The sequence below is a fragment of the Anguilla rostrata genome, chromosome 3 (genome assembly GCF_018555375.3).
Source record: "Anguilla rostrata isolate EN2019 chromosome 3, ASM1855537v3, whole genome shotgun sequence".
Taxonomy (NCBI): domain Eukaryota; kingdom Metazoa; phylum Chordata; class Actinopteri; order Anguilliformes; family Anguillidae; genus Anguilla; species Anguilla rostrata.
In genome coordinates this window covers 28174479-28199494 of record NC_057935.1, presented here as the reverse complement: position 1 = coordinate 28199494, position 25016 = coordinate 28174479, and the positions used below count along the sequence as shown (strand labels likewise).

Below are 25016 nucleotides of genomic sequence, written 5' to 3'. Positions count from 1 at the left end.
GTGCGTTTGTGTGTGTGTGTATACTGTGTGTGTGTGCGCGTGTGCGTGTATACTGTGTGTGAGCGTGTGTGTGTGTGTGTATACTGCATGTGTGTGTGTGTGTGTGTGTGTGTGCGCGTGGGTGCATGCTGTCCCCTGGCCTGCTCCAGTGGCCTGGCCTGTTCATTGGGACATCTCGGGCAGGGCTGGCCCACCTGGTCTCACACTGTTCCACTGCCCTGTCGGATCGCACACACCGCTACCCAGCCCAGCTCCGTTTACCCTCCTCCCCATTCTCTCTCCTTCTCTCGCTCACACTCCTCCTTTTGCTCCCTCCCTCTCTCTGGTCCACAAGGATGTGCGCTCGCTCTCTCTCTCTCCCTCCCTCCACCCCTGCCGTACTTCATTAAGTCGTTCTGCCCTCTGTGACAGGAAGGCTTCTCTAAATTACCCTCCCCAAGCAGCCATTTTTCTTTCTTTAGAATTTTTTCCCTCCGTTTGTCAGATTCTCCCTTTTCATCCTCACAGAATTTCCCTTTGTCTCCCGCTTCACGCTGCCGGTAGATAAGAGGGCTGTGTGTGTGTGCGTTTGTGCGTGTGTGTGCCTGTGTGCGTGAGTGTGTCTGTGTGTTTGTGTGCATGTGTGTGTTTGTATCTACGTGTTTGTATTTGTGTGTGTGTTTGTGTGTGTCTGTGTGCGTGAGTGTGTCTGTGTGTGCGTGTGTGTGTTTGTATCTACGTGTTTGTATTTGTGTGAGTGTGTGTGTGCGCGAGCGTATGTCTGCGTGTGTGTTTGTATGTATGTGTGTGTTTGTATTTGTGTGCGAGCGTGTGTCTGCGTGTGTGTTTGTATGTGTGTGTGTGTGTTTGTTTTCGCGCGTGTTTGTGTACGCACGCCTGTGAACACACTCACCGCCGACCCATCGTTCTTTTCTTTCTCTTCTTTTTTTCCGTGCACCACTTTGGCATTTCTGCTTTCAGGCGGAATTGCTCTTTGCCATTAGAGCTCCATCGGTTATCCGACGAGGGCTCTCCACGGCGCGGCGTTTAATTATTCCCGCTCGCGAAGGCGCTCTGCGAGGGCGCTGCTAAACGGGGGAAGTTTCGGGGCCATTATCCGCCCCGCCGTCCTCAGGACCTGCCCTGTCACACCGCCGCTCGCGTCAGGCCTCCTTAATTGGACCTGTACTCTTTCGGGGTGGGGGTGGGGGTGGGGTGGGGTGGGGGGAAGTGTCAGTCACAGCGAAGCAAGGGTCAGAGCGTCTCTGATTGGCTGGAGCCGTGTCCCATTAAGAACCCCAAAAACCCTTTGTTCCTGCAGCGCTGTGTAGCCCTGTGTAGCCCTGTGTAGCCCTGTGTAGCCCTGTGTAGCCCTGTGTAGCCCTGTGCCTTTTGGCCGTCTCCTGCGCTCGGGTGTGGAAGCGAGCGCATGACGCAGGTTTATTTACACAGGTTTTCTGCGCTCGCGCTCCGCTGAGCGCTCAGCGCGTGGGTTACGGCTGCGAGCGAGAGTGTGAACTGCGTTTCTACCCCCGAGGCGGGCGGACGGGGGGAGCTACGGCGCCGGCGTAGGGCTCGGGGCTGGAGTTTTCGGGACGGCTGCGTTTTTCCTCTGTGTGGTTTTTTTTTTTTTTTTTTTCCGTCCGCTGCCCCGGTGAGACAGGAAGCGGCATTTCTAACTGCGTGCGTGCGATAAGCTGCCGGCTGCTCCCTGGGGCTCGGCGAGCTCGGGGTGGGGGGGGCGTTTCATCACGCGGATCTGTTTACCCTCCCCCCCCCCCCCCACGCTACCCCCCCATGGGGCAGCCTTGTCAATCCGCCCTGCCTCTCCCGTGGGCCGCTCCTGCCGGATGTCCAGCAGTTTGTCTTTTGTTTACCGATTCTGCTTCTGTCTCTCCACGCGCCCGTGTGTGTGTGTGTGTGTGTGTGCGTGCTTGCTTGTGTGTCTCCACGCGCCCGTGTGTGTGCGTGTGTGTGTGTGTGCGTGAACGCATGAGTGCATGTTTGTGCGTCCAGGAGCAAATGTGTTAAGAAGCTGGAAAAAAAAAATGCATTTCTTCAATACAAACTGTTAAATGCGATTCATGGTTAAGCTTCGGTGAGATTTTAGCTGATTTCATTTAATGTCGCCGTCGTGCGATTATGGCTGGGAGTCCTCCTGCGGAACAAAGGAGGAGCCGGCGGCTCGCTTCAGAAGGCTAGCGCTCCCTGGCGCCTCAGCACGCGCTGCGCTCGTGAGCGCGTCGTTCGGCTCGGGCTCTCTCCGCTGCTTCCGCCGTCGTCGTGGGTAACGGTCTCCAGTCAGTCAGTGTAATCGCCAGCCAAACCCCCCTCCCCCTCCCCAGCACAGGGGGGAGCACTGTCCCTCCCCTCCCCTCTGCATGCACCCCTCTGCATATTTCATGTTAATTTAGTTTTGTGATTCTTGTGGCTGCACATGAAAGCGCTCTCTCTCTCTCCGTCCCTCTCGCTCGCTCTCTCTCCCTTTCGTTCTCTCTCTCTCTCTCTCTCTCTGTGGTTTGAAGGCATGCCGCCGCTGTGTTTAAAATGTTAATGCGGGGAGTTGCAAATGAAGTCTTGGTGGTTTGGGCTGCTTCCCCCAGTTACCTGCTGCGGTTACTGCCAGACTCCTAATAATTCCAGGAAGGCTGAAAGTCTCACTTAACGCACATACCCGTATGCACATACACACATGCACACTAACATGCTTAGTCTAACACACGCACAGCACCTACACACACACGCACACAGACTCCCGTTCATACACTCTCTAAGCCCTGTTTGATGCCGTTTTCTGTGCTGCGGAGTCTGCAGTAGCTCAGACCGTACCTCCTCTGCTCCCCACACTGCCCCTACCTCCTCTGCTCCCCACACTGCCCCTACCTCCTCTGCTCCCCACACTGCCCCTACCTCCTCTGCTCCCCACACTGCCCCTACCTCCTCTGCTCCCCACACCGCCCCTACCCCCTCTGCTCCCCACACTGCCCCTACCTCCTCTGCTCCCCACACTGCCCCTACCTCCTCTGCTCCCCACACTGCCCCTACCCCCTCTGCTCCCCACACTGCCCCTACCTCCCTGCTGCTCCCCACACTGCCCCTACCCCCTCTGCTCCCCACACTGCCCCTACCCCTCTGCTCCCCACACTGCCCCTACCTCCTCTGCTCCCCACACTGCCCCTACCTCCTCTGCTCCCCACACTGCCCCTACCCCCTCTGCCCTCCCACACTGCCCCTACCTCCTCTGCTCCCCACACTGCCCCTACCTCCTCTGCTCCCCACACTGCCCCTACCTCCTCTGCTCTGCTCCCCCCTGCTCCCCACACTGCCCCTACCTCCTCTGCTCCCCACACTGCCCCTACCTCCTCTGTCCTCACACTGCCTACCCCCCTGCTCCCCACACTGCCCCTACCTCCTCTGCTCCCCACACTGCCCCTACCTCCTCTGCTCCCCACACTGCCCCTACCTCCTCTGCTCCCCACACTGCCCCTACCCCTCTGCTCCCCACACTGCCCCGTACCTCCTCTGCTCCCCACACTGCCCCTACCTCCCTCTGCTCCCCACACTGCCCCTACCCCCTCTGCTCCCCACACTGCTCCTACCTCCTCTGCTCCCCACACTGCCCCTACCCCCTCTGCTCCCCACACTGCCCCTACCCCCTCTGCTCCCCACACTGCCCCTACCTCCTCTGCTCCCCACACTGCCCCTACCTCCTCTGCTCCCCACACTGCCCCTACCTCCTCTGCTCCCCACACCGCCCCTACCCCCTCTGCTCCTCACACCGCCCCTACCCCCTATGCTCCCCACACTGCCCCTACCCCCTCTGCTCCCCACACTGCCCCTACCACAGAAGCACAGTGCTACACACGCACACACAGGCACACTGCTACTCCCACACAGCCACTGAGTGCCTGCCAAACTCCCAATTAAAAGCTGCACTTAGTGCTGCGTAGCCTTTTCCACCACGGTCTTTACCGGAGCCGCCGGCTTGGCCCCATTACCGCTCGCCAGCGGCCGTGGGGGGGTCGCGGTTGAAGCGGCCGCCGGTGTAGCCGCAGGGGTAGGAGTCTGGCCGCGGCGCGGAGCGAGAAGCCAGCTGCTCCTGCCGTAATTGAAGGTTTTTTTTTTCGCGCCGCCCCACCTGAGGTCACCAGCCGAGCAGCGTGGGTAATTTGTGTAAACAGAACGACGTCAGCGCAGCCATTAAACACACACTGCGTTCATTACCCACGATCCTCCTACGCGTCCGCGCGCGTCCTTTCATTTGTTTTTCTCTTTCTAGCCGCCGCGCAGGCTGGCGTCTCCCGTATCCCCGTCTCTCTCTCTCTGCCTTTGTTTGGATTCGCAGCCGGTGCGGTCGGCGGCGGCGGCGTTGGCGCGGTGTGTGAGCGTTTGCGTGGCGTGCGAGCGTTTGCACGGTCACTAGTGCACACGCCTCGCAGGTTGGTGCCGTGAAGGGTTAAATGTCTGCTGAATTAATTTTGATGCATTGATTGCAGCCGAGGACGGGGAAGCACTCTAGAGAAGGAGATTAAAAAGGGGAGGGAGGGGGAGGTTGGGGGAGGGGGGGTGGAGAGCGTTTCATTTTACTGCAGAGAAATCAGCAGCTCACTGCGATCTACAGCTTTCAATAAGAGCCGGCACTGACTCCCCCCCCCCCACCCCACCCCCCCGCTGGTTATTAAAGAGTTTTATTGTCTGTTTAATGCAACGCTTAACTCCCACTGCTGAAAGCCAGCCTCCTGCGTCCGGGAGAGGAATTCCCGGGGCTGCCTCGCCTGGCTTTCGCAATCCCCAGGCCAAATCCCAAATCCCATCCCGGGTTGTTTGGGAGGCTGGAGAGGGGCTACTGCTCCCACAGCTCCTGGTCTGGTCCACCACGTGGGCTGAAGGTTCCATGGCGTAACGGCATGTCTTTTTTCAGGACAGCCCCCCCCCCCCAGCTGTGAATTTAGCCTCACACCATGTTATACGCTCCGTTTGGCCAGCGGAGGCGTAGAGCTTTCCTTGCTGGGTCTCGCAAGCGAGCGCTGAGGGCCAGCTGGGTTCCTCCTGTCGGGAGGGGTGCGCGAGGGAGGGCGCTCGTTAGCGTGTGTTCCGTTTGTTTGCATGGGGCCCAACCGCAGCTTTATGCCGTATCCTAGCTACCGATTGTCGTGTCGGGGGAGCGGAGCTGCAGCGGCGGCAGGAGGGGCCGATTCGGCACACGCAGAGTGTGCGAAGCGAGCGAGCTCCCGAGGAGTGTTATCAAGCTGCGTTCGAACTGTTGTGTTAACCTGCGAGCTGCCGACTCTCCCGCAACCCTGTTCTCCTGCTTTCATTTTTATTTTATTTTTATTGTGATTGAGAACGTAAATCAGAAGGAGCTTGATTTTTCTGCATTTACACTGAGGTGGAATATAACATACTGCAGTAGAAGTTTACATTTATTTATTTACATTAGCCCATACATTATTAATTGTTGAAACATCTAGATATAACAGAAAATGCATTTTATTTAAATACAGACTATTTCAGTATACGCCACTTCCGCAAGGGGGCTTTGTTTTTGCTGTTATTTGTACAACACCATTAAAGTGCGTTTGCGTTGCACGTGCTGGTTTTGCCCTAATGGGCAGCAGTGCCTAGAGCCGTTCTCTCCTCTGTGAGCGACAGCGTCGAAACACGGGTGAGCTGACTAGGTTCCTGTCTTCGGAGTTTGGAAGGGTTATTGAGCGCTGCGATGGTTTCCCTTTGATTATTTCTTTCTTAAATGAGCAGGATCGGTGGTTTGAAAAAAAAAAACTGGCTACGATTGCAGACCTCTGAAATGAGCCTTCGCTGTGCAGTTGAATCGCCTTCCCCCTCTGTATTTTCTAGCCAAGCGACCACCGGTGGCTGTGCGATCTTGGAGTCTGAGTCACCCCCTAGCAGTGTTTACCAGGTTTTTGATCAGCGCGTCAATTTATATCCACCAGGATGCCGCTTTGAAAAGATCCGCTGCCCGTCTTCAGATTCGATTATCGATGACTGACGCCGTCACTATCGCTCTGGCCTGCCTCCGCTGTGTGTGGGCGGCTTGTCTTGAAGACGGAAGCGGATTTAGAAACCGCGAGATTAGGCAGGTCTGTGGATTTCATTCGCGAGCCTCCGTCCGTTTCTGTTTTTTGTTTTGTGTAAACTAGGCTATGTTACACTTTTCTCCTCGGATGCAGTAACGGGATGTTCGCTACGTATTGGGGGGGTTGATCACGAGAATTTCCCGCAGTAGTGAGACATCCAGTCAATTTACGTCTCCGTCGCGGAGATTATTTTTTTAAAAGACTGAGACCAGGCTGGCCGCAACCTCGGGGACCGGAAGGACCGCGTTTATTATCCAGATGTCCAGCGTTCGTTTGACCGTTTCTGGTAGATTGGATGTGCTGCTCAGCCTCCCCATTGCTACAGAATGGCTTTATGAAAGCTGAGGCCCGCGCTGCTGAAATTTGCATAGAAATAGAAATGTGAAAAGATTGTAGCAGTTGAAATGAGCCGTTTTCTCCCTGAGTCTCGGGATATTAAACGGAGGCGCCCTGCTCACCCCAGGCTCTGTCATTCATATATATATATATATATATATATATAATTTATTTATTCTTATTTTTCTTTTTCTTTTTTAAAACAGTGTACACTCTAATAACCCACACATTATAGCAATTATCAACACGCTCCGAAACTAAATCACAATCAATTGCCGTATGGGGAGAAAGGGAGACGTGGTGTGAAAGTGGTAGGAATGCGCCTGCATTGTGTGGTGGGCGGCTGAAGGGAGAACAGACAGCGCGGAGGCCGGCGAGGGTGGCGGAATGTTTTATGAGCGCCTCGGTTACTGACGGGGACACGGCGCAGAAAGCCGCTGGCCTTGTCTGTTGCCGTGGAAGATTGCATTCCAATTACAGCCATAGTAACCTTGCCGTCTCCTTTGCTCTCTCTCTCTCCTTCTCCCTCGCGCTCTCTCTCTCTCTCTCTCTCTTTCTTTATAGGAAGTGGTGCTGTACTGCCTGGAAAACAAGGTGTGTGACGTGAATCACCGTGACAACGCGGGCTACTGCGCCCTGCATGAGGCCTGTGCCCGTGGCTGGCTGTCCATCGTGCAGCACCTCGTAGAGCACGGAGCCGACATCAACTGCAGCGCCCAGGACGGAACCAGGCACGAGCCTCCGCCAACCACACACACGCTCGCTAACTCTGATTCACGCACGCACACACGCACGCTAACTCTGCTTCACACACGCTCACTCGCTAACTCTGATTCACACACACGCACACACACACTCGCTCGCTCGCTAACTCTGCTTCACACACACACACACGCTCGCTCGCTAACTCTGCTTCACACACACACGCTCGCTCGCTCGCTAACTCTGCTTCATGCACACACACGCTCGCTCGCTAACTCTGCTTCACACACACACACGCTCGCTCGCTCACTAACTCTGCTTCACACACACGCTCGCTCGCCCGCTAACTCTGCTTCACACACACGCTCGCTCGCTCGCTAACTCTGCTTCACACACACACACTCGCTCGCTCACTAACTCTGCTTCACACACACACACGCTCGCTCGCTCGCTAACTCTGCTTCACACACACACACGCTCGCTCGCTCGCTAACTCTGCTTCACACACACACACGCTCGCTCGCTAACTCTGCTTCACACACACACACGCTCGCTCGCTAACTCTGCTTCACGACGCACACACGCTCGCTCGCTAACTCTGCTTCACGCACACACACACGGTCGCTCGCTAACTCTGCTTCACACACACAGCTCGCTCGCTAACTCTGCTTCACACACACACACGCTCGCTCGCTAACTCTGCTTCACGCACACTCGCTCGCTCGCTAACTCTGCTTCACACACACTCGCTCGCCCGCTAACTCTGCTTCACACACACACACGCTCGCTAACTCTGCTTCACACACACGCTCGCTCGCTAACTCTGCTTCACGCACACACACACGCTCGCTCGCTAACTCTGCTTCACACACCTCGCTCGCTCGCTAACTCTGCTTCACACACACACGCTCGCTAACTCTGCTTCACACACACGCTCGCTCGCTAACTCTGCTTCACACACACACTCGCTCGCTCGCTAACTCTGCTTCACACACACGCTCGCTAACTCTGCTTCACACACACGCTCGCTAACTCTGCTTCACACACACGCTCGCCTAACTCTGCTTCACACACACACGCTCCCTCGCTAACTCTGCTTCACCACACACGCCGCTCGCTCGCTAACTCTGCTTCAACGCCACACACGCTCGCTCACTAACTCTGCTTCACACACACCGCTCGCTCGCTCCGCTAACTCTGCTTCACACACACGCTCGCTAACTCTGCTTCACACACACGCTCCGCTCGCTAACTCTGCTTCACGCACACACACGCTCGCTAACTCTGCTTCACGCACACACGCTCGCTCGCTAACTCTGATTCACACACACGCACACGCTCGCTCGCTAACTCTGCTTCACGCACACACACGCTCGCTCGCTCACTAACTCTGCTTCACACACACGCTCGCTCGCCCGCTCACTAACTCTGCTTCACACACACGCTCGCTCGCTAACTCTGCTTCACCACGCCCTAACTCTGCTTCACCACACACTCGCTGCTCGCTAACTCTGCTTCACCACACACACGCTGCTCGCTAACTCTGCTTCACGCACACACACGCTCTCGCTCGCTAACTCTGCTTCACACACACGCTCGCTCGCTAACTCTGCTTCACACACACACACTCGCTCGCTCGCTCGCTAACTCTGCTTCACACACACACACACACGCTCGCTCGCTCGCCAACTCTGCTTCAGGCACACACACGCTCGCTCGCCAACTCTGCTTCACGCACACACACGCTCGCTCACTAACTTTGCTTCACGCACGCACACACATGCTCGCTCACTGACTGATTCACACACACGCTCGCTCGCTAACTCTGCTTCACGCACACACACACTCACTCGCTCACTAACTCTGTTTCACACACACACACACTCGCTAACTCTGCTTCACGCACACACACACTCACTCGCTCACTAACTCTGCTTCACGCACACACACACTCGCTCGCTACTCTGATGCACGCGCACACATAAAGACACTCACTGTAAATCATGCGCACGTGCACATGCTTGCGCATAGACACACACAGACTCGCTCAAATACCCTTGCGTACACAGCCCATCAGACGCGTTCATAGTCTGTCAGACACGCACAGTGAGAAACGCGCGCGCGCGCACACACGCGCACACACACACATTGCGGAAGAGCAGAAACAGGCTGAATCTCCTTGACTCCCCCAAGCTTTGTCAGCAGGCTCCTTCTCTCTCTCCTTGAGCGTGCGCTACCAGAGCTCCTGTAATTACATGTTTTATAATTATGGGCTAACATCAACAAGAGGCTTTCAGGAACTCAAGTCCGTTATTTCAGCGTGAGCTAATTAGAGCGTGCGCGGCAGATTATAAAAAAAGAATGAGGCTGTTGTCATTGTTGTAATCTGCAAAATGTAATTAATGTGAAAATGCTTTTAACTAGTATACTGAAGGTTTCATAAATAACTCTGAAAGTGAATAGTAAATAAACTGGATTTAATCAGATTCTTTCGATCAAATCTGTGTATGTAGCGTGCCACGTTCGTGTGTTTAGATTCTGACTTGTCAAGGATGCACAAAATTTATATAGGAAGCTCAAATCCATACATGCATTGATTCAATCGTCGTGTTTCATCTAAACCGCAAAATCATGTAAGACTTGAAAGTATGGCATCAAGCTTGATGCTGAAAGTATAGTGTAGCATTTGTATGGTCAGTTTTGGTGATGAGGCTATGATGGTAAATTAGATTTTGTGAATATGGTGTTCAGTTTGGTACGTGAGAGCGGCGTTAAATTTGGTACTTACATTTACTTCAGGTATTTAGCGCATGCTCTTATCCACAATAAACCGATTATATTTTTATATGCCCTCCATTTACCCAGCTGAATATTTACAGGAGCAATTCATGTGAAATACCTTGCTCAGTGGTACACCAGTGCCCCAGCTGGGTATCGATCCAGAACCTTAAACATGCTGCCCCTAATTTAAGAGTATGGTGTTAAATTTGGTGCTAGAGGGTATGGTAGTTTAGTACTTGCGAGTATGTTGATGAATTTGGTGTTATGTGGAGTTAGTTTTGGTGAACTCCGCAGTGACCAGTTGTTTGTCATCTCCACAGGCCTCTTCACGACGCTGTGGAGAACGACCACCTGGACGTGGTGCGGCTGCTCCTCTCCTACGGAGCCGACCCCACCCTGGCCACCTACTCCGGGCGTGGCCTCCTCAAGATGACCCACAGCGAGCTGATGGAGTGCTTTCTGTTAGGTGAGCCCCCCTCCCCCCCCCCTCAGAGAGAGGTTGTGAGGCTCCTCTGGCTGCCGTGCTTCTCGGAATCGGCCTGAAAAAAGGATGCTGTTCACCCTTGGCGCGCGTCGCCGCGGTATCTGGTTACTTAGCAACGGCTTGTGTGTTTACTTAAGCTCGAGTTTTTTTTTGTTTTTTTTCCCCTGGTGTTTGGATTTGGGCTTGTGTGCAGACTTGGCCTTTTTTTTTTTGTCCCCGTTTGTTTTTTTTCCCCTCTTAGGTTCTGGGTTTTTTTTTTGTTCTTTAGAAAAGTGAGCCAGCTTTATTTTCCCTAAGCTGCAGCCGTGACGGTACGGAATAAGCTGATATGAATCTGAGCTCAGTGAGTTACGGGGACACCCAGGGATAGGGTGTAGACTGCAAGATTAAAGCGTGCTTGCGGGAGGTGTGTACTCGTGTTGTCTGAATGGTGTGTGTGTATGTGTGCGTGAGTGTGTGCCTTACTGTATGTGTGTCAGTGCATGCATGCGTGAGTGTGTGTCTTACTGTGTGTGTGTCAGTGCATGCATGCGTGAGTGTGTGTCTTACTGTGTGTGTGTCAGTGCATGCATGCGTGAGTGTGTGTCTTACTGTGTGTGTGTCAGTGCATGCGTTCGCAAGTGTGTCCATTGAGGGCTGAATGAGTGCTGTGTGTGTGTGTCCAGTGGAGGACTGAATGTGTGTGTGCGTGTGTGTGTGTCCAGTGGAGGACTGAATGAGTGATGTAGGTGTGTGTGTATCCAGTGGAGGACTGAATGAGTGCTGTGGCTGTGTGTGTGTGTGTGTCCAGTGGAGGACTGAATGAGTGCTGTGGCTGTGTGTGTGTGTGTGTCCAGTGGAGGACTGAATGAGTGCTGTGGCTGTGTGTGTGTGTGTGTCCAGTGGAGGACTGAATGAGTGCTGTGGCTGTGTGTGTGTGTGTCCAGTGGAGGACTGAATGAGTGATGTAGGTGTGTGTGTGTCCAGTAGAGGACTGAATGAGTGATGTGGCTGTGTGTGTGTGTGTGTGTGTGTGTCCAGTGGAGGACTGAATGAGTGATTGTGTGTGTGTGTGTGTGTGTGTGTGTGTGGGCAGGTAGCACAGACAGGGCTCAGCTCAGAGCAGGAAGGAGCTGTGCCATTTCTCAGAGCAGGGAGGAGGGTAGAGGGGGAGAGAGACGGAGGGAGAAAGGGACTGAGAGCGGGAAAGAGAGAGGGAAAGGGAGATAGATGGAAGGACGGAGGCGGAGAGGGGGAGAGGCGGAAGAAAAGGGAGAGATTGAGGGATAGAGAGAGAGGGAGATGGAGATTGGGGGATGTGTGTGAGGTGGAGAATTCCACAGATATACATGCACTGGAGCATTCCTCACCCTGCCCCTCCCCCTCACCTCCTGAGCCGTTTGTTAGCCCCGAGCCTTATTAATCAGCACGGCCTACCGTGGGAGTGTGTGCCGCACGTACACACACCTTCAAACACACACACGCACACACATGCACGCACACACATACACACAGGCGCGCACACTTCTTCTTAGCTGTCCCTCGTGTCCGATGATGACGCTTGCTCCGGGGGACTGGGGGGGGACGGGGGGAGGGTTCAGCGCCGTTGACGCTGGTGCCACTTTGTGTGGCTGTGGAGGCCACACGCACACAGGCACGCACAAACACACGCGCACACACCTGCTTATGAGGGCTCTGTGTGTTTCCTGGGGCAGAGCACGTTTCTCTCGCAGGCAGAGAGCAGTTAGCTTCCAGCCTGACAGCAGGGCTGGGGGACCCAGCGTGACTGGGGGGGGGGGGCCTGGTGAGACGGACATTAATCCTGCCCCCGAAACGGCAGCATCCCAGCGCTGCCAGCTGCCCAGCCCAGCGTTTCAGTGTGCACGTGCCCATGTGCGTCTGTGAGTGCGTGAAGAATATGTGCGTACGTGTGTGTGTGTGCATGCGTGCGTTTGTTTGTGTGTGTGTGTGTGCTCAGGTGTATATGCGTGTGCATGAATGTGCACACGCGCATGAGTATGCGAGTATGCACCTGCGCTCGTGTGTGCGTGTGCGCTGTAAGTGGAACACTAGCCAGTTGTACACGCTGCCATTCTGCATCAAACCCCACTTTGGCTACCTTCGGCGAGCATTCCTGTTGAAAATGAGTGGCGCTCGTTTATGGACGCACAGTGGGGGTGCAGTGGGGTTCGGCCGGCTGAGGGCCGCTCTAAATCCACCGCTCCGTTTGTGGCAGTTTGCCTCTGCTGTTTTCACAATATTACCCTGTAGGTTTGAAGCGCTTGTTTTGCAGGTCCTTATTTATAAAAAAAATTTTTAAAGCAATTTTTCAACTCCTTGAAAGTCACAAAAAACAAACCAAAAGAGAGACTCAGTTCAATGCTGTGTAACTGGAGTATTTCCTCTGACTAATTGAGGGGCTACATTACATTACATTACAGGCATTTGGCAGACGCTCTTATCCAGAGCGACGTACAACAAAGTGTATAACCATAACCAGGAACAAGTATGACGAAACCCCTAGAGAGAAGTACCGGTCCAAGTGCAGGGAACAACCGCATAGTTCAACTTGGACCCTGGCTAAATGAACTGGGTAGCTAATTAAAAACTTTGCTGGGTTTAAAGAAAAGCAGTTACTCAGGGTTTTTCCTGGCATGAAAAGGGTCTTTGGTACTCCCCCTCCCCCCCATCAGTGGACCGGGGTTAATTTGGAAGAGCATTGTCTCCAGCTTTACTTCACACACAACACCGGACAGGAAGGAAGTGAATGACCACCAGACAGCTATCCATCTCCTTTACAATAATTATCAGGCTTTAGAGGACTCGCAGGCTGCAGACATTGTTTTATAAATGTTTTATTGGCCTATTCTGGGAAACAAAGACATAAAAATAGGAACGCTATGCTACTTCTTGGCCTAAGATTGTTTAAGCCTTAAGTGTATAGTTTCGTGCGTCTCACGCGCAGTACACTCAAGGGGATGGAGGACGTCAATGAAAAAATTTGGCATTGCGGGAAATAAATGCGCTAAATGAAGTTAGCCATCTCTAACTCTTGACTGTAATTCCAACACAAATGCATGATGCTCCTTGGAGAAAATGCGCAAGCCTCCCACCCTATGTGCGATCTTATTCTGTAAGCTCTTATGACGGTCATACTTGATTACCTCTATTTTTCTGTTTTAAGTGTGGGTGAGTGAACGGACTCGACCTGTAGTTAATCAGCTAGCTTTAAATTAGCCAGGCTGAAACTAATACATAATAAAAAGCCATCGGTCAGCTATACTTGCAAATATACGTATATGCACATACGCCCTTTTACCATAGAAATAAAGATTATAGAAAACTTTTGACTCCAAAGAATTACATGTTATGAAACAAAAGATTAAGAAATGACAGGATTCACTGGCTAGCGAACATGCTAATGACTAACTCTACCACTAGGATGCTAGTTAAACTAGTCTATTAAAAAATTTAGAAAATATGGATTTCAGCATTTAGTTTAGGTTATTGACATGAAATGAAATGTTTGCTTAATGTGCTTATGTAATATTTCTCAACTAAAAATAATAACAAGATTAAAATTGGTGAGCTGGGCTAGGATATTATGGCTTGTTTACAGCTTCCAGTGCACCACGTGTACTGTATGAGAGGACAAATATAGGCCTACGTTAACACCTTTGTGCCACACACATGCACAATGTGACGTTAGCAGTGTGTTTAAAGTGCACCTGTTTGCACTGTGTGCATGCACGAGTTTAAGCGTGTCCACGCATGTGGCCCAGCGGCGTCTGTAGAAGTGGCACCTCGTTGCTGTAGACAGACAGGACAGCGTTGCACTGTGACCTCCATTAGACTGCGCGGGGCAGGGGGCGGGGCTCTAGAGAGTGGTACACACCACGGTGAGGTCAGGTGAGCAGCAACCTGTGATCTCGCAGCGTGGCACCTCCCCCCATTCCCCTGCTAATCACTGGCACCTGCTTGGAATTTTAAATGCCTTCCCCACACTCTCTCTCTCTCTCTCTCTCTCTCTCTCTCTCTCTCTCTCCCTCTCCCTGTTGCCAGTAGCTACAGGAACAAGCTTGAGCTACACAAACCCCATCCCCCTCCCCCTTTTTACCCTGCTAGGTTTTTCATTAGCATTGCATTTCTGCCTTCTTTTTTGCCATACGCAGAGGGGAAATGAAAGTCTGAAGATTCCCATATTCCCATTGCATATAAAGTACACCTTTACCTGTGCCAATGTATGGTAGCGAAGAATCCGTAGCGCTGTCATAATGGATACAAACATGGCGCACAGGAAGGGTGGAATCCATTGGCTCCTGCACGCTGCAGTAAATGTGAAAGCATCCTGCATCCGTGCTGGCGAGGGCGTTAAGTTCAGTTAGCATCACGCTGCATTACATTCATTCAGCAGACGCTCATCCAGAGACATTTACAGCGTCGGAGAACGCACGTTCAGCTAGCTGGCTTACACGAACACAACCGTGTTTGATTCTGAACGTGTAGCGGCATTTCTTTTGTGTTGTTTTTTTATTTATTTATTTCTGAAAGCTTGTTGTGATGGCTGCAGCGTACTCTCCCGCCTGACGGAAAGGTCCTCGTCTGTAGTTAACGTTCTCCTGCCTTCGGCTCGTTGTGATGAGTGGCTCTCCAAGTCTTCCTCATTCTCCGTAATAGCGCTGCTCTCCCGACCTACCACGCTACTCCTTTTTAAATCTTTACATCTTTTAAAAGCCTGCTGATCCCTCTAACAAATCCTGGGCGCCTCTGACATGAGCATTTCTGGAATTTGGGATTGGTGCATTTTACTCTGACAGTCCTACCCAGAGCCAGAGAACTGTCAGCAGAGCGCTGCAGATGGCCGTATTCCTCTGTCATTTCCAAAGAGCACCAAATCCTTTGAGAGAAGGAAGGATGTAGTTGAACATTTTCTCGTTTCACATGGTTGGAAATGTTTCTGCTGCATTTAAAGATTTCAATGACAGAAACAAGAAAACCAGCCAGTAGTACACGCTGCCATTCTGCATCAAACCCTGACCTAATTCCAATATAGAAAATTGTCATTGTAGCAGAGCTTGTGAAAACATAGATCCATTTTGTTAAATAATACAGATTGATACAAACCAGTATAGTTGTAATGGTGAGTGAAGTTGCTAGGGGATTGTCGCCACAATACTATAAATCTGGTTGATTTTGAGGCAGTACGAAAACCAGGAATGATTGGATTACCTGGTTCTCCATTTTGCAATTGTGCTAAGTTAGCCAGGATTTGCAAAGCCTACCAAATGCATCCAACACAGCTGGCGATTAGTGTGTGTTCTTTAAATGAGAACGTTCTGCATCATACAGATGTACAGAAAGTATGTATCTGGTGCTATTTTCAAGTAAAAACGAGCATTTGCATCGGTATTGGAGCACTAGTCTGATTTTGGGGGCTGTCCTGTTTGTGGGTGCAGTGGGGAGTGATCTCTGAGCTGGGTGGGGCCGGGGAGCAGTGGACACATGGCCTGTGACCCCCCCAGGCCAGGGCAGATAACGCGCCACGCTCTTCTCTGTCCACTTGATTCATCATCCTGCAGTTTTAGCACGGCCCAGCACAGAAATCACTCCTGCCAATCAGCCCCTCCTGTGATATACACCCCCTCTCCCAGTCTGCTGCCTCTCACCTCTCTCTCTCACACACACACACACACATGCGCACGCACATACACACACATACACTCACACGCATGCACACACACACACACATAAGCACACACACACTCACACCCCCCAGTCTGCTGCCTCTCACCACTCTCACACACACACACACACACACACACACACACGCGCACGCACACGCACATACACACACATACACTCACACGCATACACACACACACACACATGCACACACACACACACACATGCACACACACACACAGTGAGGTGAGTGGTGAGAGGCAGCAGACTGGGGGAGTGTGTGTGTGAGCGTGTGAGTGTGCATGTGTGTGTGAGTGTATGTGAGTGTGTGTGTGTGCGTGCGTGTGTGGGTGAGTGAGTGTGAGAGCGCGTGAGTGTGCGTAAGTGTGTGTGTGTGTGCGTGTGTGAGTGCGTGCGAGTGCGCGTGTGTGCGTGCGTGAGTGTGTGTAAGTGTGAGAGTGTGTGTGTGGGTGTGTGAGTGCGTGTGTGTGCGTGCGTGAGTGTGTGTGAGTGTGTATGTGCGTGCGTGAGTGTGAGTGTGTGTGTGTATGGGTGAGTGTGTGTGAGTGTGAGAGTGTGTATGTGCGTGAGTGTGAGTGTGTGTGAGTGTGAGTGTGAGAGTGTGTGTATGGGTGAGTGTGAGAGTGTGAGAGTGTGAGTGTGCGTGAGTGTGTGAGAGTGTGAGTGTGTGTGTGTGTGTGTGTGTGAGTGGGTGAGTGTGTGTGTGTGTGTGTGTGTGTGTGCGTGTGTGCGTGGTGAGTGGTGAGTGTGTGTGTGTGTGTGTGTGTGTGTGTGTGTGTGTGTGTGTGTGTGTGTATGGGTGAGTGTGAGTGTGAGTGTGTGTATGGGTGAGTGTGAGTGTGAGTGTGTGTGCTTCCCTGCTGCGGGGGCAGGAGCGGGAGGGTTAGTTAAAGTGGGGCTGAGCGGCGCTGGTCCCTGACGTGCTGTGCTCCTCTCCTCTCTCTGCAGATTACTTCTCTGACCTGCAGGGCCGCACCGACGCCGACCCGCGGCTGTGCTGGGAGTTCTACGGCAGCTCCGTGTGCGGTGAGTCCCTCCCCGAGAGGGGACCTGGGGTCAGGGAGCGGGGGGGGGGGCAACGAGCGAAAGGCCCTCGGGCACGTCACCGCAGGGGGGCCCACACCCAGCCGCACCACCGCAGGGGGGCCCACACCCAGCCGCACAAATTCAGGCAAAGCCCAGCCTCGTGTGATCGCTCCCGCTTTCTCTACTCTTACCCTCCCTCCGTGTTACAGAGAAACAAAGGCTTTAAGGCGCACCCCCCAGTCTCCCCCCCCGAGCTCGGGGTGACACGCTTCAGCCCCCTCTCTGACTCCTCCTAATGTGCGGGAGTTTTCCGGGGCCGTCGGGCGCTAGCGGCGCGCTAATGCGGCTGAATTGATGAACGTCAGCGGAGGGCGCGGAACGCGCGTCGCTCCGGCGCTTAAATGGGCTCTCTGCCGCCGTGCGCTTCCCCCCCCCCCCCCCCAAATTCCTGGAATTACTGCACAGCCGTGACACAGCCCTCGCCGGATTGCCGTCTATTTTTGGATTCTCTGAGTGCTGCTTCGGAAAGGAAAGAAAAAAAAGAAAAGAAAAAAAGGCTTGCGTGTAAAGCAGCTCCCTTGGAGAAAGGCTCTGTCTGATCGCCAGCGCTCTCTCTCTCCCTCCCTATTTCTTTCACTCTCACTACCTATTTCCCTTTCTCTCTGTCCTTCTTTCAGTACTGCTATCCATCTTTCACTTTTGCTCTCTATCTCTCTCTCTTGCTTTTGCTCTGTTTCCCTTTCACTCTTTCTGTCTGTCTCTTTCTCTCTCGCTCTCTCCCTCCCCCCATTTTGCCTCCCCCGTCTCTCTCGCCTATTTCGAGCCTGGTCTGCGGAGGTCCAGTATAGGGACTGTCCCAGGCTAACAAGCACATCCTACATACACATAGTTAGTTCATGTTTGACAAAAGTTGACATAATATTCAACACTAATTCCTCTTGCCGTATTTAATAATTTGGCTGTTTTTCTGACTGATGCACCTGCAGCTGGGGCCCTGAACATTTGGCCTCTTTGGAACGGTTAGTTGCTTTGTAAACTCACACATCGAAGCGCCGATTGTCAGACCTTTTTCATAGCTTGACACGCTACTAATTGCCATTCAGCTTAATATGACTTACCTGTGGAACTGCAATTGCAATTGCAAAGGCAGTCAGCACTTTTTTCATGTGCGGTTTCCATTGTTTTGTCTGTGTGTACATTTGTCTGTGTGTAAATTTGCACTACCTATGAATTACATTATATTAATTTGCACGGGTTAATAGGATTATATTTCTTGTTTTATATTTTTTTCTATACAGTTTAGGAACATTTAAGCAATACTAGGAAAACAAACTAGCAATTGTAAACATTCCAACTTCAGCTGCTACAGAATTGTCCGCTGTATTTATTCAAGATTGACCGGAAACAGCTTATGTGTTCCGATGGAAACGGCACAGCTGAAGGAATTGTGGGATTGCAATTGCCAGAAAAGTGTGCAGTGAATGCGTACTGTTTATTTATCAGAAGTTGGTATGCTATCCAGGTACTTAAAGCCAACTCCATTTTGAGCACTACAAAACTCCAAAAGCCTTGCGTCTTGCATACTCAAAAATGTGTGTGTGTGTGTGTGTGTGTGTGTGTTGTGTGTGTGAGAGAGAGAGAGACAGTGTGGAAAGGCTGAGACGAGATTTTGAGTAAACGTATGAGAGCGTGACTCATTTGAAGCGGAAAGGGCCTTTGCCGGTAGCTGTGAGCTGTGAGCGGTGAGGTGGGCGTGTGTCTCAGGGGCCGGTGCAGCGCTGCCCTGCGATGCACGAGCGGAGAGGAGCGGGCCGTCTCCAGGGAAACACCTGGCAGGGGCCAGCGGCAGGAGTGACGCCGCGCTCTGTTTGTGTAGCAAGGCTTGACGCAAATCACTCTCGAGCCAGGTCACACGCAAACTCCCTCAAACCCCGCCCGGCTCAGGCAGCCCAAACGTTGTGTGTGTGTGCGCGCGCATGTGTGTGTGTGTGCGTGCGTGTGTGTGTGTGTGCGCGTGCGTGTGTTCGCGCTTGCGTGCCTTTGCGGTAGGAGATCTCTTATTCACCGGTGCCATTACTTTTTGTTTTGTTTTCTTAACTCACAGAGCCGGCGGACGACCTCTCCGCCTTCGACGTCCTGGCGAACCCCCCGGGCCCGACGGAGGGCGAGGAGGAGCAGAGGGAGGTGTTCGAGTTTGAGTTCTCGGACCGGCCGCTCCTGCCCTGCTACAACATCCAGGTGTCCCTGTCCCAGGGGTGAGCCTCCGCTTTACTGCGTCTAATGAGGGCATTCGTCACTGTCGCCTCCAGCGCCGCCGCCGCCCGCGCCGCTCGGCCCCGCGCACCGCGCAGGGGGGGGGGGGGTGGGGGGCGTCGGCTTTTAGCGCGGGCCCGAGAACCGGCGAGCCCCTTCGCAGCTGTAATCCCGACTGTGCGCGAAACATCTGGCGCCCAGTCAGGTACCGACGACCAGAGAAGTGCTTCTCGTTTGAGCTCGCGTTGGTGAAGACCCGGCTTCGGCCCGAAAGCAGGAGCCGTTTCGTTCCTTCTTTTAAGCTTCGTGAAAGGCTTTGTTTTTTTTTTTAAGGTTTGTCTGGTCTACGCAGCGCCGCTCACCCGTTGCAGCGGAAGCTGAAAAATTGTAAATCCCACATTTTTATTAAGCGCTCTGCTGAAAGGTTGGTAATTACCGTAGCAGTCACCCAGATTCCCGCGCCCGCGTTCATAACTGCCCTCATTTAGGGCTTTTAATTAAGTGGCCGGGCCCAGGACGGTTATTACTGGAGTATTGATAAAGTAATAAGTCTCACCTGGGGCTGGGGGGGGGTTGTTAGCCAGCTCCCTGCTGGGATTTGTCACAGACGCTGTCTGGGAGGAGGTGATTTATGGTGTTTCGGGGCGGTGGGGGTGGGGGCGGGTGTCGGTTGATGCCTCTGAAGTGCGAGCGAGCCTGACGCTGTGAGCGAGGGCCTGCAGCCGCGCGGCCAAAACACACAGCCGACCGCCTCCCACCGCGTCTGACTCACAGGCTCCGTACGGCCGGCCCCAGCGTGCTCTCTCTCTCTCTCTCTCTCTCTCTCTCTCTGTCTCGCTCTCTCTCTCTCTCTCTCTCTCTCTCGCTCTCTCTCTCTCGGTCTCTGTCTCTCTCTGCTCGTCTCTTGTCTCTCTCTCCTCTCCTCGTCTCGCTGCTCTCTCGTCTCTCCTCTCTCTCTCGTCTCGCTCTCTTCTTTTCTCTCTCTTCCCTCTTCTCTCACTTTCCTTTCTTCGCGTGGTCTCCCTTTTGCTTTCTCGCTTGCTTTCTCTTGCTATCTCTCGCCATCTCTGTCTCTCTCCCCGTCTCTCGCTCCCTCTCTCCGTCTTCCTCGCCGTGTAGCGCTGTGGCGTGTTGTGTGTCGCTCTGGCGTGTTGCGTGTCGCTCTGGCGTGTTGTGTGTCGCTCTGGCGTGTTATGTGTCACTGTGGCGTGTTTGTGTGTCGCTCTGGCGTGTTGTGTCTCGCTCTGGCGTGTTATGTGTCACTGTGGCGTGTTTGTGTGTCGCTCTGGCGTGTTGTGTCTCGCTCTGGCGTGTTTGTGTGTCGCTCTGGCGTGTTTGTGTGTCGCTCTGGCGTGTTGTGTCTCGCTCTGGCGTGTTTGTGTGTCGCTCTGGCGTGTTGTGTCTCGCTGTGGCGTGTTGTGTCGCTGTGGCGTGTTGTGTCTCGCTGTGGCGTGTTGTGTCTGTTGCGGTGTGTCTCGCTGTGGCGTGTTTGTGTGTCGCTTGCGGTGGTCGCTTGGCGTTTGTGTGTCGCTCTGGCGCGTTGCTTGCGCTTGGCGTGTTTGTGTTCGCTCTGGCGTGTTTGTGTCGCTCTGGCGTGTTTGTGTGTCGCTCTGGCGCGTTGCGTTGCGCTCTGGCGTGTTTGTGTGTCGCTCTGGCGTGTTTGTGTCGCTCTGGCGTGTTTGTGTCTCGCTCTGGCGTTTGTTCGCTCTGGCGTGTTGCGTTGCGCTCTGGCGTGTCGCGTCTCGCTCTGGCGTGTTGTCTCTCGCTGTGGCGTGTTTGTGTGTCCTCTGGCGTGTTGTGTCTCGCTGTGGCGTGTTGTGTGTCACTGTGGCGTGTTTGTGTGTCGCTCTGGCGTGTTGTGTCGCTTGCGTGTTTGTGTCGCTCTGGCGTGTTTGTGTGTCACTCTGGCGTGTTGTGTCTCGCTGTGGCGTTTTGTGTCGCTCTGCGTGTGTCTCGCTGGGCGTGTTGTGTTCGCTCCTGGCGTGTTGTGTCTCGCTGTGGCGTGTTTGCGTGTCGCTCTGGCGCGTTGCGTTGCGCTCTGGCGTGTTTGTGTGTCGCTCTGGCGCGTTGCGTTGCGCTCTGGCGTGTTTGTGTGTCGCTCTGGCGTGTTTGTGTCGCTCTGGCGTGTTTGTGTGTCGCTCTGGCGTGTTGTCTCGCTCTGGCGTGTTTGTGTGTCGCTCTGGCGTGTTTGTGTGTCGCTCTGGCGTGTTGTGTCTCGCTGTGGCGTGTTGTGTCGCTGTGGCGTGTTGTGTGTCGCTGTGGCGTGTTTGTGTGTCGCTCTGGCGTGTTGTGTCGCTGTGGCGTGTCGCTGTGGCGTGTTGTGTGTCCGCTGTGGCGTGTTTGTGTGTCGCTCTGGCGTGTTGTCTCTCGCTGTGGCGTGTCGCTCTGGCGTGTTGCGTGTCGCGTCTCGCTCTGGCGTGTTGTGTCTCGCTGTGGCGTGTTGCTGTGGCGTGTCGCTCTGGCGTGTTGCGTTTCGCTCTGGCGTGTTGTGTCGCTGTGGCGTGTCGCTCTGGCGTGTTGTGTCGCTGTGGCGTGTTGTGTCGCTGTGGCGTGTTGTGTCGCTGTGGCGTGTCGCTCTGGCGTGTTGCGTGTTGCGTCTCGCTCTGGCGTGTTGCGTTCGCTGTGGCGTGTTGCGTCTCGCTGTGGCGTGTTGCGTCTCGCTGTGGCGTGTTGCGTCTCGCGTCTCGCTGTGGCGTGTTGCGTCTCGCTGTGGCGTGTTGCGTCTCGCGTCTTGCTGTGCGGTTGCGTCTGCTGTGCGTTGCTGGCGTCTTCGTGTGGCGTGCGTCTCGCTGTGGCGTGTTGCGTCCTCTCGCTGTGGCGGTTGCGTCTCGCTGTGGCGTGTTGCGTCTCGCGTCTCGCTGTGGCGTGTTGCGTCTCGCTGTGGCGTGTTGCGTCTCGCGTCTCGCTGTGGCGTGTTGCGTCTCGCTGTGGCGTGTTGCGTCTCGCGTCTCGCTGTGGCGTGTTGCGTCTCGCTGTGGCGTGTTGCGTCTCGCTGTGGCGTGTTGCGTCTCGCGTCTCGCTGTGGCGTGTTGTCTCTCGCTGCTCGGCGCTCTCGCTCTCCCCGCCGCTCGGCGCTGCCTTTTATCTGGCAGCTGCGCTGGTGTTCTCTCCCTCCGCGCTGATGCAGTATTAATGACTCTCCTGCGCTGCCTGACGCGCTCTCAGCCCTCCTCACATTTCCGCTGCGCTCCCCCACTCCACTCAGCCGTCCGCCAAAAGGCCTCGTCTTCAAAACCTTTTCAAGTGCCAATCGATTGGGTAGCATCTTTTACTCCTATCTGGCCCAGTGTGCGTGTGTGTGTGCGCGTGCGTGCGTGTGCGTATGTATGTGTGCGTGTGTATGCGTGTGTGTGTGCGTGCGTGTGTGTGTTTGTATGTGCGCGTGTGTATGCACCAGAGTGAAGTAACGCGTGCAGATATTTGCATTCTGAACCCCCCTCTCCCCCCGCCCCCCAGCCCTCGGAACTGGCTGCTGCTGTCGGACGTGCTGAAGAGGCTGAAGATGTCCGCGCGGGCCTTCCGCGCGGCGTTCACGCACATCGAGGTGGCCACCATCGCCGAGGCCGAGTTCTACAAGCAGGCGTCCCTCAGCCAGCTCTTCTCCTGCCCCGACGAGCTGGAGGGCTTCCTGCCCGACAGCAAGGAGCTGCTGGACCTGGTGGAGATCAGCGCCGAGCTCACGGCCCTGCTGGGCTCCTCCCTGGAGTGCCTGGACGGCAGCTGGGACCCCGTCGCCATGGCGAGGTGATGACCCGGCCCCCGGCCCCAGGCACGGACTCGCACGTGTACATAGTGTACATAGCCGATTGATGTTGCAGACTGGACGACAGGAGGTTCCAGCTCTGTTCAGGACCGACTCTTAATTTAACATCCATCTTATTTTTATAAATATAAATATATGAATATATTTCTTCTGATTTTTGGTTTTATTTTATATATGGTCCTATTTTTACTTTCCCTTCACGTAAAAAAAAAAAATCTCCATGCCTAATTTGGAGAGCTTGGGAATTGGTCAGAAACAAACAGGCTTTAAAATAGAGGCTTTTACACACAGTACTCTAATTTTCACTGTGCACCTCAGTTTTAGTTTACAGACCTGCCTAGCTTGGCCAGGTGAATGCATATCATTTAGAAGCTGGAGTTGTTTTTGAACATGGTGTTTGCATTCATTGGAAGAAGATGCCCTTCTGAGTTTGTTTCTCATGGAGCTCAAACTTCAGGAGCTGTTTTCTGCCTTTCTTCAAATATTGGCGTTTTTCTTTTCTCTTATTTAAAATGAAAAATTTAAGATATTTTCGTGTGTTTTTGTAAAATAAAAAAGGTTTTAAGATACTAAAACAATATAAGCCGTTTGGTGGAAAGCGTGCTTTAACTTGTAAATAAGGGGTTGTTATTTGCAGTAATTGTTTCTGATTGGTGTGTTTATCGTTTATGCAGATGTGTTTAAACTTTGTAATTAAAGAATACCCCATTTGTATTTATATTTTACAAAAAAAATCCTTTAAAAATAAATGGCAATAAAAGAGAATCTTCAACTCTTGTGTCAGGCTCTTAGTTACTGTCCCAGTATTAAACTCGTTAACTATTAAAAACCTTTCTTGTCATCATTCATTACCAAGGATTCATTTTCAGGCCTTTGTCAGGAACTTGCATGGTTTGGATTTAGAACTCTGATGATGATCAGACAGCCATAAAAATTGCTTCAAAAGTTGTCAGATCAAATGGATCATTGTAGACCTATATTATGGCCCTGAAATGAGAATTCATTCTTTTCAGTCCAAATACAAACATGAAAAAGTATGTCATAGGAATATTTATTTTAAAGGATGAAGACCGGTATGCCGCAGGGCAACGAACTCTTAACCCGTATTTGAAATCACCTGTGCATCCGGGGTTTGACTCTTCGCTATGACACCAGGGCAGGGCCGACCCTTCCTATACGATCACAGTGCGTTGCATGTGGGGCTTATCCTAGTTTGCCAAACGCGTTTTTATTTGTATAAACTGAAAATAATAGGTCCCAACTGAAATTAAGAGGTATGATTGGTGGGAGGCTGTGTGGCAGAAACTGAATGCGTATTCCGAACACGAGGGAAGTTTGCAAGTACGAGCTTCCTACGAAGAAAAATCAAGTGGACCAGCTTTCCAAATATTAATGTTATACTAGAAAACCCGGACATCATCTCTGAGTCCAGAGCTGACGTCATGAATTCTCGTCTCAACCACCCTGATCCGCGATCCGTTCCGCTAGCTATACCACCTCCTCCACGGTCCGCGCTAAATGTTCGCCATCGGTCGCGGACAGCACGGGAAATGGCTCTGTTATTGGCCACGTCAACAATACGGGGTTATTGTAGGCCTGCAGCAGTTCACCTTCAAATTGAAATTCATTTGAGATTTAGCCTACATCATAGCTGCAAGACGCAGATACGCCACTTTAAACCAACTTAAGTGATAGAAAAAAATGTGATAAATGAATAAACTGGTAATTAAATACGCAATTAAATATAATAAATTATATCTCGTTTATTTAATGACATTTTACTTCCGAAGGACACTAATATGTCCATGAGCTGCAAGAGACTCAGAAACGGTGTAGGCTACCCCTGCCTTAGAAAATGGTAAATTCGTAAACAAGGAGTGGATTATAAGAACACTGGGTTCTTCCCTGAGCA

The 25016-nt window shown here is 52.8% G+C and overlaps 1 protein-coding gene across 5 annotated transcripts in view; it reads left to right on the top strand.

Annotated features, from left to right (window-relative positions):
• The window catches only part of bcor (BCL6 corepressor), a 60954-nt gene extending 37078 nt beyond the window's left edge, over positions 1–23876 (top strand). For all 5 annotated transcript variants that reach the window (XM_064327125.1, XM_064327123.1, XM_064327124.1 and 2 more), the window contains 5 exons: positions 6978–7144; positions 10217–10362; positions 17011–17088; positions 19193–19343; positions 22798–23876. In XM_064327125.1, coding sequence (XP_064183195.1) covers positions 6978–7144; positions 10217–10362; positions 17011–17088; positions 19193–19343; positions 22798–23089 — 834 coding nt within the window. In that variant the 3' untranslated portion in view covers positions 23090–23876. The remainder of the gene's footprint in view (positions 1–6977; positions 7145–10216; positions 10363–17010; positions 17089–19192; positions 19344–22797) is intronic.
• The last annotated feature ends 1140 nt before the right edge of the window (positions 23877–25016 follow it).